General features: G+C 35.6%; 1 protein-coding gene across 5 annotated transcripts in view; it reads right to left on the bottom strand.

Moving 5' to 3' along the window:
- ATRNL1 (attractin like 1) overlaps positions 1-19,949 on the bottom strand; it is an 838,515-nt gene that overhangs the window by 593,319 nt on the left and 225,247 nt on the right. For 4 of the 5 annotated variants that reach the window (XM_032176925.2, XM_032176911.2, XM_032176903.2 and 1 more), the window contains one exon: positions 5,307-5,444. The exons of the other annotated variant lie outside the window; for it this stretch is intronic. In XM_032176925.2, the coding sequence (XP_032032816.1) occupies positions 5,307-5,444 (138 nt within the window). The remainder of the gene's footprint in view (positions 1-5,306; positions 5,445-19,949) is intronic. 5 annotated transcript variants of the gene reach the window in all.

Consider the following 19,949-nt stretch of genomic DNA (forward strand, 5'->3'; position numbering starts at 1 on the left):
ATAAAATTAAACACCTGGGAATTAACCAAAGAAGCTAAAGATCTCTATAATGAAAACTATAAAACGCTAATTAAAGAAATTGAAGAGGACATCAAAAATGCATTGGAAGAATCAATTCATGGATTGGAAGAATCAATATTGTTAAAATGTCCATATTGCCCAAGGCAGTCTACAGATACAATGCAATCCCTCTCCAAATAACAATAACATTTGTCACAGAAATAGAAAAAAAAAATTAAAATATATATGGAGCCACAAAAGACCCAGAATAGCCAAAGCTATCCAAAGCAAAAAGAACTGAAGGAATGACATTACCTGACTTCAAGTTATGCTAAGGAGCTATAGTAACCAAAGCAGCATAATACTGTCATAAAAACAGACACATAGTCCAATGGAACAGAACAGAGAACTCAGAAACAAATCGACACAGCTACAGTGAATTCATTTTCGACAAAGGTGACCAGAACATATACTGGGGAAAAGACAGATTCTTCCATAAATGGTGCTGGGAAAACTGGAGATCCATATGCAGAAGAATGAAACTAGAGCCTATCTCTTGCCATATATAAAAAGCATATGGTATAAAGACTTAAATCTAAGACCTCAAACTATGAAACTACCAGAACAAAACATTGGGGAAAAATCTCCAGGACATTGGTCTGGGCCAAAATTTCTTGGACAATACCCTGTAAGCACAGGCAACTAAAGCAAAAATGGACAAATAGGATTACAACAAGTTAAACAGCTTCTGCATAGCAAAGGATACAATCAACAAAGTGAAGAGAAAACCCACAGAATGGGAGAGAATATTTGCTAACTACCCATCTAACAAAGGATTAGTAACCCAAATATATAAGGAACTGAAACAATGCCACAGAAAAAAATCTAATAATCCAATCAAAAAGTGGGCAAAATATTTGAATAGATATTTCTCAAAAGAAGACATACAAATGACAAACAGGCATATGCAAAAGGTGCTCAAAATCATGGATCATCAGAGAAATGAAAATCAGAACTGTAATGAGATATCACCCCAGTTAAAATGGCTTATATCCAAAGACAGGCAATAACAAATGTTTGTGAGGATGTGGAGAAAACAGAACCCTTGTACACTGTTGGTGAGAATGTAAATTAGTACAAGTATTATGGAGAAAAGTTTGAAGGTTCCTCAAAAAACTAAAAATTGAGCAACCATATGATCCAGCAATTCCATGGCTGGGTATAAACCTTAAAAATAGGACATTGGTATATCAAACAGATACCTGCACTCCAATGTTGCAACACTGTTTACAATAGATAAAATTTGGGTATGGACTGGTACCAGTCTATTTCCTGTTAGGAACCGGCTGCACAGCAGGAGGTGATCAGTGGGTGAAAAAGCATTAAGGCCAGAGCTCTGCCTCCTGTCAGATCTGTGGTGGCATTAGACTCTCATAGGAGCTCAAACCGTATTGTGAACTGCACATGCGAGGAATCTAGACTGCACACTCCTTATGAGAATCTAACTAATGCCTGATGATCTGAGGTAGAATAGTTTCATCCACAAACTATACCCCACCACCACCCCATCCGTGGCAAAATTGTCTTCCCCAAAACTACTCCCTGATGCCAAAAATGTTGGGGACTGCTGTATTAACAGATGAATGGATAAAGAAAATGTGGTATATATTTTTTATGGCATTCGCCCATAAAAAAGAATGAGATCCTGTCATTTGCAACAACATAGATAGAACTGGAGATCACTATGTTAAGTGAAATAAGACAGGCACAGAAAGACAAATGTCACGTGTTCTCACTTATTTGTGGAATCTAAAAATCAAAACAATTGAATTCATGAACATAGAGAGTAAAAGGATGGTTACCAGAGGCTGGGAAGGGTAATGGGGTGCTGGGGAGAAGGTAGGGATGATTAATGGGTACAAAAACAATAGTTAGAGGGCTGGAGGGCAGGAGGTATAGTTAAGGGGTACAAAAAAATAGGAAGAATGAAGAAGACCTACTATTTGATAGCACAATAAGGTGACTATAGTCAATAGTAACTTAATTGTACATTTTAAAATAACTTGAAATAAAGAGTGTAATTAGATTGTTTGTAACACGAAGGATAAATGCTTGAGCAGATGGTTACCCTATTCTCCATGAAGTGATTATTTCCCTTTGCATGCCTGTATCAAGACATTTCATGTACCCCATAAATATATACACCTACTATGTACCCACAAAATTAAAAATTGAATTTTTTTTTATTTAAAACTTTAAAAAATGCCCGGGCATGGTGGCTCATGCCTGTAACCCTAGCACTTTGGGAGACTGAGACGGACAGATCACGAGGTCAGGAGTTCAAGACCAGCCTGGCCAACATAGTGAAACTCTGTCTCTACTAAAAATACAAAAAAAAAAAAAAATAGCCAGGCGTGGTGTCGGGCGCCTGTAGTCCCAGCTACTTGGGAGGCTGAGACAGAAGAATTGCTTGAACCCAGGATGCAGAGGTTGCAGTGAGCCGAGATCACACCACTGCACTCCAGCCTGAGCAACACAGCGAGACTCTGTCTTAAAAAAAAGAAAAAAAAGATCAGATAGTTGCACAACACTGTACATAGTTAAGTGTCTGTTATGTGGGTTTCACTTTGTTAAAAAGTCATTCTCAAGAATTGGTAGGCCGGGCGCTGTGGCTCACGCTTGTAATCCCAGCACTTTGGGAGGCCGAGGCAGGCGGATCACGAGGTCAGGAGATCGAGACCACGGTGAAACCCCGTCTCTACTAAAAATACAAAAAATAAAAAATAAAAAAATTAGCCGGGCATGGTGGCGGGCGCCTGTAGTCCCAGCTACTCGGAGAGGCTGAGGCAGGAGAATGGCGTGAACCCGGGAGGCGGAGCTTGCAGTGAGCCGAGATTGCGCCACTGCACTCCAGCCTGGGCGACAGAGCGAGACTCCGTCTCAAAAAAAAAAAAAAAGAATTGGAGTTATGGTTAGAAGCATTATATAAATGCCAACAGAAATATATTAAGTAAATTACAGAATGCACTAATTACATACGGGCATGAAAATATGTTGGAAAATATATCTAAAATAATTTTCATAAAAGTAAAATAAAACATACCACAATTTTATATTAAATACACGACAGTTTACAGAGACACACAAATTGTAATGTGAATGAAAACATCTCATAGTATATTTTTTCTTCAAATTATGCAATCAATACATTAAGACATATAACCTATCTGAAACATGCACTTTCTCCAATAAAATGTATGGCAATGGAAAATTTAGTACTAAAACACTTTAGAAGGAGCTTGTCTTGGTAACCTTGGTCTTTTTAGAAACATAAAATTAAAAAACACTATGACTCTAGTATGTAGGCTCTAAAGTTCATGGATTCCACTTGGCCCATAATTACTGCACCTTATGTATCCACTGGACAGAGCACTAAGCTGTGGCTTTTAGGTGAGAACAACTGGATCTTCCTGGTCCATGTTAACATAATTCCTGCATTAACAGTTAAGAGCAAGGTTTAGGAATGAGACATTTTCTTGCTCTAACTAGCAATATGATCTTGGATATTTTAGATAACTTCTTTGTGCATTAAATATTTGTGTCCACATGTAAAATGAGGATTACAGTAATACCATACAGTTTTTGTAAAGCTAATATAAAATAATGACAATAAAGCTATTAGTACTGTGCCTAGGATATAAAAAATGCTAAACGTGAGCCAATGCATCTGTATTAGAGCTTCAAATGGATCAGAGCACTGCATAACACAGAACTTCATTCACCTATCTTTATTTGTCACCCAACATACTACAGTAGGCCCTCCTTACCCATGGGTTCCACATCCATGAACTCAACCAACAGCAGATAAAAAATATTCAGAAAAAAATCCCCCAAATTCCAAAATGCAAAATTTATATTTGCCATGCACCAAGTATACTTTGAATCCATGTGAATGAAGTAAAATGTAGGCATTGTGTTAGGAATTACAACTAAAGATGATTTGAAGTACACAGGAGGATATGGATCAGTTATATGCAAATACTACACCACTATGTAAGGGACTTCACCATCTGCAGATGTTGGTACACAGGAAGGGTCTTGGAATTAATCCACATGGATACCAAGGTACAACTGTATTAGCTGCACAATTTTGTTAACTCAAAGGTTGAATCAGTTCATCATTCCCCATGTGTCTCAACTCTGAGTGCATATTAGAGTCACTTGGGAAACATTTAAAAAGAACAATTACTCAAGAATCACCCTACAACCACAACCCAGATAATGATTTAATTGCTTTAGAAAGTGGCCCAGACATCCATATTTTTAAAAGCTTTCCAGCTGGTTCTAATATGCAGCTAGTGTTAAAAAAAATTATCTAACCAGAGTCAGGCTCCACTCCCTCAAATTCCTCACATTTTCACAGCCAAAAACGTATTTCTGTGGGTGCTATGTAGGCAAACTCCATTTAGAGACGGTAGATTAAAAATTTAAAAGACAAGTTCCAATCTAGAGATAATGAAGGATTTCTATTAAATTCTACTTTAAAAGGAAATAATATTTAAAGGCCAAATATTATTTACAAAGTAGGATAAAGAAGTGGCAGAACAGAGAGGAAGATGGAGGGAAGTAGGGTTTAGTAAACAAGAATGTGATGATTATGGCTAGCATTTATAATGTTCTTTTTTATGTGCCTCAATTCCTAAGGCCTATATTACATATGATCTCATCTGATCTTTACAACAACTCAGTGAATTATTATCATCTCCATTTTACATATGGGAAAAATAAGACACTGAGAGGTTAATGAACCAAGGTCATACATTTGAACAGTGACAGAGTTGGGATTTCAGCCCAGAATTGGTTCCAAACCCATACTCTCCTAAATACTATTCTATACTACCACCCTGTGCAATAAAAATCTTACCTGATGTAAGTTAAACACATTTAACTTTTAATTATTATTACTGAAGTCAAAACAATAAATTACTACTTATTAAAAAACTATCAGCAATGATTATTTTTGAATAGTGAGATAGTAGGTATTTTTTCTTTTATTTATCTGTATTTGATAAATTATAATAAGAAACATGCATTCATTTTGAAATAAGAAAAAGGAATATTTTTGAATCAAGCATATTACAGAATTTTTATAGTTCACAGTTTCTAATACATATTACTTTAGAAAACATATTAAAACTGAGTAAAAAATTTTCTGTAGTAATATATATTCTCCACAACAGGCGCTGCTTTCTTAATTATCTTTTCCTTAGTAAAAATACACTAAAATTTGCTTAAAAGAAACTTACCTGTGCACTGTCCTCCATTGGTTGGATCTCCATAATAACCTGGCATACAATCTTGACACTGCTTTCCTGTGGTGAGATTTTTACACTGTTCGCACACATTATTATTGATGCAAGTGCTATGTCCATTACACTGGCAAGCTAAAGGAAACAGTAAAAAGTATTACAAATATCTAACATAATATCAAGTATAATAGCTATCAAAACAAAGAATGTACCTTAAAAAGCTGGATTGTAAAAATGTCCAAAGAGCATCTTCCAAGTTTTGTTTAAAAACTAATAACACATATACCTCAAAGTTTTATGCAAGATAATGTGTACCATGAATCATGTGTTGAAATTTTACCTTAACTTCTTTACAATGCCATGGTTAAAGATTAACTGGAACATAAAGGTTATAGCTAAAGAGGGAGTAATCTTTAGCATAATCCTTAAAAATTCATATGAATGGCATGCCTGTTAAGTTATATAAACACAAGGCTAAATACTATAACTTTGATAAGGAATACTAAAATTCATCTTAATTTTATTAACACATAATAATAAAGAATCAATCAATATAGAAAATTGTGTGGCAATAGATTCTAACTAGAATAAAGTAAACTAATAGTAAAATTAATAAAAATAGTACTTTTGAGCCAGGCATGGTGGCTCACGCCTGTAATCCCAGCACTGGGAGGCCAACGTGGGCAGATCACTTGAGGTCAGGAGTTCGAGACCAGCCTGGCCAACTTGGTGAAACCCCGTATCTACTAAAAATACAAAAAAATTGGCCGTGCATGGTGGTGCATGCCTGTAATCTTAGCTACTCGGGAGGCTGAGGCAGGAGAATTTGCTTGAGCCTGGGAGACAGGTGTTGCAGTGAGCCAAGATCGTGCCACTGCGCTCCAGCCTGGGCAACAGAGCAAGACTCCATCTCAAAAAAAAAAATGTACTTTTGAATTAATTTGCATAAACGTGTATCTTCTTTAGGTAAGAAAAACTTCAAGATTTAACTGAAAGTCTATTTAAGTTTGAACTAAACAGAATGAAATATAAAGTATGAGATTGTTTCTATATCTGTATAACCGAGACTTCTATGTTTCAATGTTAATATTACAGCAGAATACAAAAATTTCAGAATAAAGTTCATATATGAAAGCTCATGCTCTTTGTACCTATTTGGGACATAATATTAACTTGGTCTGGTAACTGCTTGGCCAAAAATCATCTTAATTGTCACCCTCATGATTATTTTTACTTAATACAACTATGATAGCAACTAGCATTTAATTGAGCTCTCTCTCACTCCATGAGGAAAGCCAATATTCTGCTGATGCCATTGTTTGTAGTTGGTATCTGTTCTGATTGGTAAATGTACATAAGCATCAATTTTTAAACACTGTAAACACCATGCCTTGGCCAGAGAGAGGACCAAATGGTACACATTATTTTATTATTTAATCTTCAAAACAATGCTATATGGAAGTTGCTGTGTTCAGGACTAATTCTAAGATGGGGAAATTTGGGTTAAGCAACTACACAAAGTCACACAGCTAATCAACGACAGAAACAAATACATATATGGAACTCTGAATGTAAAAAAAACAGATATTAAATAGCATGTAAAACTGCCTCTTATATTCAGAAAATCTGAAAGTGAGAGGAATTCCCAAGAGGCTAGCATAGGATCATCAAAATGAATTAGCATGTGAAGAAACAGACAAAAGAGTAAAACCAAATACTTTACAGAAATTCTTAGAGGTGCAACTCTATTGTGATGCATTATAGAAAGAATATGCAGTTATTAAAAAATGCTCATCACCCTCTTTATGAAATTCAGAAAAATTATAATGTGTTTTTAAACTTCAAATTACATTATGAAACAATTAGAAAATTTAATAGCAAGGAATAATGTTCATGAAAAACCAAGAGAAGCAATTAATACAGAGCATTACATTTAGAAAGATCGCAATGTTAAACTCAAGGAAGCAGAGCAAACAGCAAAATGGGTTTCTCCAACAATCATACCCATGAAGAAACATCAATTTGAACAACCACCCACACATACAATTGGCTTTACGAGGGCTAAAAAAACCTGAATGCACAAGTAAGGCTGTGAAGCCTCTCCAGACTACAGACTAGTAAAAGTACGGTTGGATGAAGAGAATCAGTTTTCTGTGACCACAACACTCCATCCCCAAACCCTTAAAGTACTATACACAGAAAGGCCTCCAGGACTCAGGGATTCTACACTCAAAAGAGGAAGCTGGAGGTAGGCATTATGCTTCTCTACTATCCTGAATCCCTCCACGGGAGATTTGCTTCTGCAACAGCCCATGAAGAGCACCACAAGTACCATGGGGCTGAACCACCTGAGGCCACCTATGGAAAAAAGAAAGAGTACGGCTAGTAACAGGCAGCACAGAGAACTTCACAGTGGCTTACCACCCCTGGCAGAGAGGATGCCACACCACAGAGGATGTTTATGAGTGCCACAATGTCAGATAGATGGTCTACAATCCTTCATACGTGAGGGTCTGACCCTGATCTCTTACATGGCCTGGGCACCCAATGTGGATCTCCCATGATCACAATGAGTTTGGATCCTGCATTAGACAATCATGTCAAAGCTGGGCTCAGGGCACCTTCTAGCACTAAAATGAAATACAAGAGTCAGTACGCTCAGAATATGTCAACAAGCCCACCCAAATAGAACAGTCACAAACAAATCCAGACCGCAAAGACTGGAAAAAAATACCTAATTCATCAACACACATACAGAGACACTTGTAAAGAAGAAATAAGATTAGCTTGGAAAAGATGGACTCATGAAATGCCCAAAACAAGGTGCCAATTACTGATCCTAAACATATGCACATAAATCATAGGCAATCAAAGAATTAAAATATAGCTGTTTAAGAAAAATCAGCAATGTCAATACAACACAGAGGAACAAATGAGGAATTTGTCAGAGAAATTCAACAAACAAATTGAAATCATTTAAAAAAATCAAACAGTAATCCAGGAGCTAAAAAGAATAATAAATGAAATGAAAAATACAGGCCACACACAGTGGCTCACACCTGTAATCCCTTCTGATCCGCCCGGCCGAGGCGGTCAGATCAGAAGGTCAGGAGATTGAGACGATCCTGGCTAATGTGGTGAAACCCCATCTCTACTAAAAATACAAAAAAATTAGCCAGGCATGGTGGCGAGTGCCTGTAGTCCCAGCTACTCGGGAGGCTGAGGCAGGAGAATGGCATGAACCCAGGAGGCAGAGGTTGCAGTGAGCCGAGATCGCACCACTGCACTCCAGCCTGGGCAACAGAGCAAGACTCCATCTCAAAAAAAACAAAACAAAAAAAACAAACAAAAAAAACCACGCAATAAAGTGCATCAATAGCAGAATGGCAAAGCAGAAGAATCACTGATTTCAAAAACAAGCTATTGGAAAAATACACACTCAGAGAAGAAAAAAGATAAGCAATGAGAAAAACGCAGAGGTTCTATGAAACAGTGTCAAAAGAGCAAATCTGTGTATCATTAGTGTTCAAAAAGAATAAAATATGAAAATGGGGAAGAAAGCTTATTTAAAAAAATAATAACAGAAAATGTCCAAACCTGAAGAAAGATATAAATATTCAAGTACAGAAAGGTGAAAGGTAACAAAACAGATTCAATCCAAATAAGATAATCCTAAGACATATATAACCACTCTCTCAAAAGTCAAAGAGAGAGAACACTGAAAGCAGCATGAGAAAAAAAAAAGCAAATAACACATAAAGGAATTCCAATATGCCTGACAGTAGAGTTACCAGGAGAAACCCCACAGGCCAAGAGAGAGTGGGATGACATATTCAAAGACAACAAAACTGTCCACCAAGAATACCGCATAGAGCAAACTTATTCATTAGAAATAAAGACTAAAGACATTCCCAGATAAACAAAAGCTGAAGAAAACCATTGTAACCAGAACTACATTACAAAAAAATACTGAAAGGAGTTGTTCGAACTAAAAGAAAAAATAATAATCCTAATGTGTAACAAAAAAACGTTCAAAACTATAAAACTGACACGTAAAGATAAGTATCTAAACAAATTCAGAATACTCTAACATGGTAATCATGGGTGAAGAAATAATTATATCCTTACTAGGAAGGTTAAAAACCAAGGCAAATAAAAATAATAACAACTAAAATGATTTGGTTATGGGATAAGCAATATAAGATGTAAATTATGACATCAAAAATGCAAAATGTAGAAGAGTAATGAAGTTAAAGAATAGAGTGGGTTTTTCCTTTTCTTCTGACCAAAATTGGCTTATCAATTCAAAATAGCCTTTTAAAATGATATGATGTTTTTTGTTAGGCTCAAGGTAAGCAAAAACCAAAAGTCTACAATATATATACTAAAAATAAAAAGCAAGAAATCAAATCATATTGCTAGAGAAAATCACTTAACACAAAGAGAGGCAGTTAAGAGAAGAAGAAAGAAAGAAATGTTCCACAAAACAACTAGAAAACAAGTAGCAATATGGCAGTACAAAATCCTTACCTTCCAATAATTACCTTGAATGTAAAGGGCTTAAATTCTCCAAATAAAAGACAAACAGTGAGTCAATGAATAAAGAAAAAAGACCCAACTACATACTGCCAACAAAAGATTCAATTCACCTTTAAGAATGTGCATAGACTTAAAGTAATGAGATGCAAAAACATATGGCATGCAAATGAAAAAGTAGGATTAAATATACTTCTATTAGACAAAATAGACTAAGTCAAAAACTATAAAAAGAGATAAATGAGGTCAATATTTACTGATAAAGGGATCAATACAAGAGGATAGAACAATTGAGAATTTATAGGGAATGCACATTGGAGTAACTTAATATAGAAAGCAAAAATTAATAGATCCAAAGGGAGGTATAGAAAGCAAAACAATAGTAGTAGGGGAATGTTAACACCCAAATTTCAGCAATGGACAGATCATCAAGACATAAAATAAATGAAGAAACACTGGACACAAACTGAATTTAAGACAAAAATGACTTCACATATACAAAATATCCCATCCAAAAGCTGTAGAATTCACATTCTTCTCAAATGCATATGCAACATTCTTCAGGATAGCTAATATGTTAGGAAAAAGGTCTTCATGAATTAAATATATCAAAATCATATGAAGTATCTTTTCTGACCATAATGAAATAAAACCAGAAGAAAAGAGAAGGAACTTCAAACACTGTACAAATAGATAGAAATTAAAGAACACGCTCCTAAACAGTCATGGGTAAATTATAAAATTGACAGTGAAAAAAACAAATGCTGGCATGTATGTGGAGAAAGGGGTATCTCTATACATTTTTTATGGGAATGTAAATTGGTACATCAAAAACAGTTGGAGGTTTCTCAAAACAATAAAAATATAATACTATATGATCCAGCAATCCCACTACTGGGTGTATATCCAAAGGAAATAAAATCAGTATGTTGAAGAGACATCAGCACTCCAATGTATTAATATATTGCAGCACTACACACAATAGCCAAAATATACGATCAACCTAAATACCAAACACGGATGAATGGATAAAGAAAGTGTGAATAAATAAATAAATACATACATACACACACACACACACACACAAACACACACACACACACACAGTGAAATATTTTTCAGCCATGAAAAAGCTCCATAAAAAAATAAAATCCCATCATTTGGGACAACATGGATGAGTTTAGATGACATTTTCTTAAGTGAAATAAGCCAGGCACAGAGAGACAAACACCACACCATCTTAGTCATATATGGTATCTTTAAAAAATACATCTCATAGTCATTAAGAGTATAATGATGATTACAAGAAATGAGAGAACAGGAGGAGGGGGAGATAGGGAGATGTTGGTTAATGCGTACAATGTTACAGATAAGAGGAATACCTACTATGCAATAGAGTACAAGAACAGTAGTAAGGTGATTATAGCTAACAATAATGCATTTCAAATAGCTAGAAAAGAGGATTCTGAATGTTCTCACAACAAAGACATTATAAATGTTTAAGGTAATAGATACGTTAATTACCATGATTCGACCATTATACAACATATACCTGTATTAAAACATCGCATTGAACCCCATGAAACATGTGCATATTTTGTTTCAATTTAACATAATGACAATCTTGTGATGAAATGTATAAATATGCTTATGGAAAAGCTGATGGGTATCTTACTATAGTAAGATTTTTCTGTATTACCAATTGTCTATAATAAATTAATATTATCTTTACAATAATGTTATTAAAAACTTTAATTTTATAACATTATCCTTAAAAGCTTAAGGTACTGTTTGATAGAAAATTTACTCTGTGACACCACTAATTAATTCACTCAGGTAAAAACAAAATTTATTGAGTGCCCACTACATGTAAAGACTTACCAGAAGATTTAAAGTAAGAAATGGGTTACTGTAACAACTTCATGAAATTTCTGGCCATTTGGAAGAATCATTAAAAAAAATGTTTTAACATCTGAATAAGACAGCTAAGTTTAGCACTCATATCTAACATCTCCCTCACAGATTAACAGTAAAATAATAAGTAAATGTACCAGCAATGATAGGCATTATGGTGACCTACATGAACAAAACTAGAAGGTATTAATCTATAATACCTCTTGATGATAAAAGAGGTTCCCTAGCAAAATGCCACTCAACCCTCCTTTCCTGAATAAGAAAAATTCTGAAAACAAAGGTTAGTCATAGGGCAGTCAAGAAGCATATCACTGGTATTCCTTCATCCATCTGGTGGAAAGCATAAATCAAGGAAGCCTGACATGGTCTATATATGATGCAGAAAGCCAGTATACTTTAGATCTAACTGCAGAAAAAAATATCTGGTGAAAAAAGTCTGGTAATTGTCACACCTTATAACTAGTATGGTAGCAATGGCAAAGGAGAAAGTATATTATAGAAAAGAGGACCCAGGCATAATGGCTGTATCAAATACCAACAAGAAAATGATGTATTAGTAAGCCTATGGTTATGTTCTATTCCCCACTACCAAAAGAGTGTTAGATCAACAGGTAATGCAAGCTTGCACAGAAGAGTGTTGAGGTTACATTGTTGCTTGAAAGGTTCTAATATCATCTAATAACTCAGTAGCTATGGAATAGGAATAAAACTAAAGAGAAGTCATCCATTATATTTTCTCTAAATTTTAAAACCACTCCAGATGGCTCCTCATTTATGGACACACAAACAGAAAAAAATCAAAATAAAATATAATGACAACTCAGCATTTGATATGCAAATAAGTACATAGTTTTGAAAAATAGTTGCTCTGCAACAGATGTGCAACATTTAAAAATATCTTTGTGACAATCTTAATAAATTTTAAAAATACACACAGAAATTTAAGACAAAAATTTACCCAAAGCATTTTTTCAGTACGTATACCAATTTAAAAGAAATGGGAATTATCAGATGCTAGAAATGAAGCAGAGATTCAAAATAAGAATAGTAAAGCTAAGTTTGAGCTAGCAACCAAATTTTACTATACATGGAATAGACAAATAAGAACTAGGAGGCATGGGTTCCAAAATCCAGCAGACCAAGAAGATATAATTCTTGGCATCCTAAAGGAAGCAAGCTAAACTGAACCATGTTCATAAAGTGATTCTATCAACTGGAGACACTATCTTTGAAGAAGGTATTAAAACACATCACAAGCTCTACAAAAAGCAGAACAGAATTTTAAGTCCCCTGGGATATGTTTATGAAAGAAAAACATCACTTGTGAGAACTTAAAGGATATATCAGGCTTATATGGTAATCTTAAATTCACATCACACATTCGGTGAACAAACCACCAAGTAAAATATTAATATAAATCTGCTCTGAAAACCAAAAAAACCCCATAGATATTGTAAAAGCACATGTAAATGGCCCTTATAGATACATCCACAACCCAGGTTATACAAATATACTACAAGAAAGGAAGTGATAAAACTTTTTTTACATGAAGGACTAGATAGCATTTTATGCTTTGCAGGCCAGTCTCTGTCACAACTATTCCTTTCTGCAACTGTAGTGCAAAAGCAAACAAACATAATACAGAAATAACTGGGTAGAGTTGTACTTTGATAAAACATTCTTTACATAAATCTGCAGCAGACCAGATTTGGCCTACCGACCTTGGTTTGCCAAACCCTGAAATGGAAGAGAAAAAAAATTCTAAATTAAATCTCAACATAAAAAATTCAAAAACACCATAAAAACCAGGAGATTAAAAAAAGAGAGAAAGTTAATTAAAACAAAGGATACACATAAAAGATAAAAATAGGTCGGGCGCAGTGGCTCATGCCTGTAATCCCAGCAGGCTTGGGAGGCTGAGGTGGGCAGATCACGAAGTCAGGAGATCGAGACCATCCTGGCTAACAGGGTGAAACTCCATCTCTACTAAAAATACAAAAAATTAGCCAGGCAGGGTGGCGGGCGCCTGTAGTTCCAGCTACTTGGGAGGCTGAGGCAGGAGAATGGTGTGAACCCGGGAGACAGAGCTTGCAGTGAGCCGAGATCGCGCCACTGCACTCCAGCCTGGGCAACAGAGCAAGACTCTGTCTCAGAAAAAAAAAAAAAAGATATAAAGATATAAAAAATAAGGGGCCAGGCACGGTGGCGCATGCCTGTAATCCCAGGACTTTGGGAGGCCAAGGTGGGCGGATCACCTGAGGTCAGGAGTTGAAGGACAGACTGGCCAACACAGCAAAACCCTGTCTCTACTAAATACAAAATTAGTCAGGTGTGGCACGTGCCTGTAATCCCAGATACTCGGGAGGCTGAGGCAGGAGAATTGCTTGAACCCAGGAGGCAGAGGTTGCAGTGAGCCGAGATCGTGCCATTGCACTCCAGCCTGGGCAACAAGAGTGAAACTCTGTCTCAATAAATAAATAAGGAAGGAGGGAGGAGGGGAGGGAGGGAGGGGAGGAGGGGAGGGAGGGAGGGGAGGAGGGGAGGGAGGGAGGGAGGGAGGGAAGGAAGGAAGGAAGGAAAGAAGGAAGGAAGGAAGGAAGGAAGGAAGGAAGGAAAGAAGGAAGGAAGGAAGGAAGGAAGGAAGGAAGGAAAGAAGGAAGGAAGGAAAGAAGGAAATCATGCCTGAAGAAGAAGGGTATGATGACAATGTCTCATCAAATAGAGAATATCAACAAGGAAATAAACATTTTGAAGAAAAAACAAATGAAGTAGAAACGTACAATAACATACACTAGAAGAATTCAACAGAAGATCTGAACTGGTAGAAAAATAATCAGCAAGCTTAAAGTAGACTGACAGATTATGTAATCTAAAATACAGAGAGAACTAGCAATGGAGAAAAGTAAGCAGAACTTAGAAAAACATATGGGACATCATTAATTTTACCATCACATGAATAACAGAAACACTGGAAAGAGAGGAGGGAGAAAGAGAAAATAAAATAAAAATTATTTGAAAACATAGTTTCTGAAAACTCAAATTTGATGAAAAACATTAACTTACACATCCAAGAAACCTAAAAAACTCTAAATAGGACAAACATAAAGAGATCCACAAAAAGACCCATTATAATTAAAATGATGAAAGCAACAACAAGGACAAAATCTTGAAAGAAGAGATAAAATCATTTCTCACTTACAAAAAAGTCCAATAAGATTAACAACTGATTTTAAATCAGAAATAATAAAGGCCAGTAAGCAGTATAATAATATATACTCAAAAGAACAATGCTAAGAAGCCTCTATCAAGCAAAGCTACCTTTAAAAAATTAGGGAAATAATGAGATTCCTAAATATTAAAAAATTAGGAGAATTAGATGGTAGAAGGCCAGTCATACAAGAAATACTAAAGGAAGTTGTTCAAGGAAAGCAAGTGACCCAGACGGTAGTTCAACTCCATGCAAAAAAGAAAAACAGTACTGGTAATTATTGTGTAATAATATAGGAAATGCATATTTATTTTCCCTTTTTCTATTACCTGATATTTTTAAAGAATTATTTTTAAATATATGTATATAATGGTATTATTTGTCTTATAACCATAAAAATGTAGCATGTTTGCCAATAAAAGCACAAAATAGGTGAGTCAAGAAAACCGTATTGGGCTAAAGATATGATACCTGATGGTTTGGAGCCATGGGAACAAATAAAGAAAACCAGAAATGATAAAAAGATTAATATAATAAAAGCTATAAATATATACTTGCCCTCCTTTCATCACTCAAATTCTTTAAAAGATATAAAATTATATAAAGTAATAATTTTAATAAAGTACTGTTGGGTCCACAACATATATAGATGTAGTAGTAAAAATAAGACAAAAATGAAAAAAAAGAATAGACCTATATGAATAACATTATTATATCTCACTGGTAGTAATATAAATCTGAAAAATATTTTAACAAGTTAAAATGTATATGTTAAAGGTTTCTAGGTCTTTCATCTCCTTAGTTAAATTTATTCCTAAGTATTTTAATTATTTGTAGCTACTGTAAATGGTATTACCTTCTTGATTTCCTTTTCTCCTAGTCATTGTTCATGTATAAAAATGCTATTGATTTTTGTGTGTTGAGTAGGCATTCTGTAACTTTACTGAATTCATTTGTCAGTACTAACAGTTTCTTGATAGAGTCTTTATGCTTTTCTACATATAAGATCATGTAACCTGCAGACAGGTACAATTTGACTCCCTTCTTTCCAATTTAGATCCATTTAATGTCTTGCTTTTGCCTAATTGCTCAGTCTGAAGACTTTCAGTACTATGTTAAACAAGAGTGGTGCAAGTGGGCATCCCTGTGTTGTTCCAGTTCTTAAAAAAAAAAAAAAAGCTTTCAGCTTTCCCTCTTCAGTATTATGATAGCTATGTTCAGAAAAGCAAAAACAGGGAATTCATTACCACTAGCGAAGTCCTGAAACAGACGCTTCAGGAAGTAAAAGGACAATATTTGCCATCATAATAACAAATGAAAGTATAAAACTCCCTGATGAAGCAAGAACACAAATAAGAAAGAGAAAGGACTCAAATGCTACCATTACAGAAAACTAAAAAACCACAATGATAAACAATAAGAGAGAAAGGAGCAAAGGATATATAAAACAACCACAAATCTATTAACAAAATGCCATAAATAAGCCCTCACATATCAAATAGTAACTTTTAATGTAAACAAATTAAACTTTCCACTTAAAAGACATAGACTTGCTAACTCCTCAAGGTCAGAGATCCCAGAAGAAGGAGCAGGCACCCATCTGTGCTGTTCTCCAGTCTCCTTGAGTGATATCTCTGGATGCAGAAGCGAAGCAGATGAATAGGGGCTGAAGTGAACCCCAGCAAACCACAGCAGTCCTACCTAAGAGTGACCTGATCATTGAAAGAAAAACAAACAGAAAGCAACAACAACAACAAAAGTCGCCACAGAAAACCCTATCCAAGGGTAAACAGCCTCAAAGAAAACAGACAAACTGAAACTCAAACTCAAAACTAGACAAACTCAAGAAGATGAGAAAGAATCAACAACAACAACAAAAATGCCAAAACCCAAAAGGCCAAAGTGCCTATTCTCCTCTGAATGATCACAACATCTCTCTAGCAAGGGTGCAGAACTGGACAGACGATGAGATGGACGAATTCACAGAAGTAGGCTTCAGAAGGCGGGTAATAAAAAATTACGCTGAGCTAAAGGAAGCTAAAAACCTTGATAAAAGGTTAGAGGAGCTGATAACTAGAATAACCAGTTTAGAGAGAAACATAAATGATCTGATGGAGCTGAAAAAAAAACAGCACAAGAACTTCATGAAGCAAACACAAGTATCAATAGCTGAAGTGACCAAGTGGAAGAAAAAATGTAAGAGTTTGAAGACCACCTTGCTGAAATAAGGCATGCAGACAAGACTACAGAAAAAAAGAATGAAAAGAAACAAAGCTTCCAAGAAATATGGGACCTCATAAAGAAACCAAACCTGCAATTGATTGGAGTACCTGAAGTAGACAAGGAGAATGAAAACAAGCTGGAAAATACACTTCAGAATATTATCCAGGAGAACTTCCCCAACCTAGCAAGGCAGGCCAATATTCAAGTTCAGGAAATACAGAGAACACCACTAAGACACTCTATGAGAAGATCAACCAAAGACACATAATCATCAGGTTCTCTAAGGGCAAAATGAAGGCAAAAATGTTAATGGCAGCCAGACAAAAAGACCAGGTCACCTACAAAGGGAAGCCCAACAGACTAACAGTGGACCTCTCAGCAAAAACTCTACAAGCCAGAGGAGACTAGGGACCAATATGCAGCATTCTTAAAGAAAATAATTTTCAACCCAGAATTTCATATCCAGCCAAACTAAGCTTAATAAGAGAAGGAGAAATAAAATATTTTCTAGACAAGCAAATCCTAAGGGATTTTGTTACCACCAGGCCTGCCTTGCAAGAGATCCTAAAAGAAGCACTAAATATGGAATGGAAAAGCCGGCACCAACCACTACAAAAACACACTGAGATATAAATATCAATGACACTATGAAGAAACTGCATCAACTAGTGTGCAAAATAGCCAGACAGTATCATGATGACAGGATCAAATTTACACATAACAGTATTAACCTTAAATGTAAATGGGCTAAATCCCCCAATTAAAAGACACAGACTTGCAAACTGGATAAAGAGTCAAGACCAATCAGTGTGCTGTATTCAGGAGACCAATCTCATAGGCAAAGACACACATAGGCTCAAAATAAAGGGATGGAGGAAAATTTACCAAGCAAATGGAAAGTAAAAAAAAAAAAAAAAAAAAAGCAGGGAATGCAATACTAGTCTCTGACAAACAGACTTTAAACCAACAAAGACAAAAAGGCATTACATAATGGTAAAGAGAACAATTCAACAAGAAGAGTTAACTATTCTAAATATATATGCACCCAATACAGGAGCACCCAGATTCATAAAACAAGTTCGTAGAGACCTACAAAGAGACTTAAACTCCCATGCAATAATAATGGGACACTTTAACACTCCACTGTCAATATTAGACAAATCGAGACAAAAAATTCACAAGGATATTCAGGACTTGAACTCAGCTCTGGATTAAGTGGACCTAACAGACATCTACAAAACTCTCTACCCCAAACCAACAGAATATACATTTTTCTCAGTGCCACATGGCACTTATTCTAAAATTGACCATATAATTGGAAGTAAAACACTCCTCAGTAAATGGAAAAGAACTGAAATCATTACAAATAGTCTCTCAGACAACAAGGCAATCAAATTAGAACTCAGGATTAAGAAATTCACTCAAAACCACACACTTACATGGAAATTGAACAACCTGCTCCTGAATGACTCTTTGGTAAATAATGAAATTAATGGAGAAAACAAGAAGTTCTTTGAAAACAATGAGAACAAAGACAAAATACCAGAATCTCTGGGACACAGCTAAAGGAGTGTTCAGAGAAAAATTTACAGCACTAAATGCCCACATGAGAAAGCTGGAGAGATCTCAAATCAACACCCTAACATCACAACTAAAAGAACTAGAGAAGCAACAGCAAACAAATCCAAAAGCTAGCAGAAGACAAGAAATAACTGAGATTAGAGCAGAACTAAAAGAGATAGAGACATGAAAAACCCCCCCAAAAATCAATGAATCCAGGAGCTGGTTTTTGAAAAACTAACAAAATAGAGAGAACGCTAGCTATACTAATAAAGAAGAAAAGAAAGAAGAATCAAATAGACCTAATAAAAAAATGATAAAAGGGATAGGACCACTGACCCTATAGAAATACAGACTACCATCAGAGAATACTATAAACACCCCTATGCAAATAAACTAGAAAACCTAGAAGAAATGGATAAATTCCTGGACACATACACACAACCTCCCAAGACTAAACCGGGAAGAAGTTGAATCCCTGAATAGACCATTAACAGTTCTGAAATTGAGGGAGTAATTAACAGCCTACCAACCAAAAAAAGCCCAGGACCAGACAGATTTACAGCCAAATTCTACCAGAGGTACAAAGTGGAGCTGGTACCATTCCTACTGAAACTATTCCAAACAACTGAAAGGGAGAGACTCCTTTCTAACTAATTTTATGAAGCCAGCATCAACCTGATACCAAAACCGGGAAGAGACACAACAAAAAAAGAAAATTCTGGCCCATTTCCCTGATGAACATCAATGTGAAAATCCTCAATAAAATACTGGTAAATGAAATCCAGCAGCACATCAAAATACTTATCCACCAGAAGTCGACTTCATCCCTGGGATGCAACGCTAGTTCAACATATGCAAATCAATAAACGTAACTCCTCACATAAACAGAACCAAAGCCAAAAAGTACATGATTATCTCAATAGATGCAGAAAAGGCCTTTGATAAAATTCAACATCCTTTCATGTTAAAAACTCTCACTAAACTAGGTATTGATGGAACATAGCTTGATAATAGGAGCTTCTTATGACAATCCCACAGCCAATATCATATTAAATAGGCAAAAGCTAGAAGCATTTGCTTTGAAAACCAGTACAAGACAAGAATGCCCTCTCTCACCACTCCTATCCAACATGGTACTGGAAGTTCTGGCAAGGGCTATCAGGCAAGAGAAAGAAATGAAGGTATTCAAACAGGAA

Source organism: Hylobates moloch, unplaced genomic scaffold, assembly GCF_009828535.3.
Source record: "Hylobates moloch isolate HMO894 unplaced genomic scaffold, HMol_V3 SCAFFOLD_3, whole genome shotgun sequence".
Lineage (NCBI taxonomy): Eukaryota > Metazoa > Chordata > Mammalia > Primates > Hylobatidae > Hylobates > Hylobates moloch.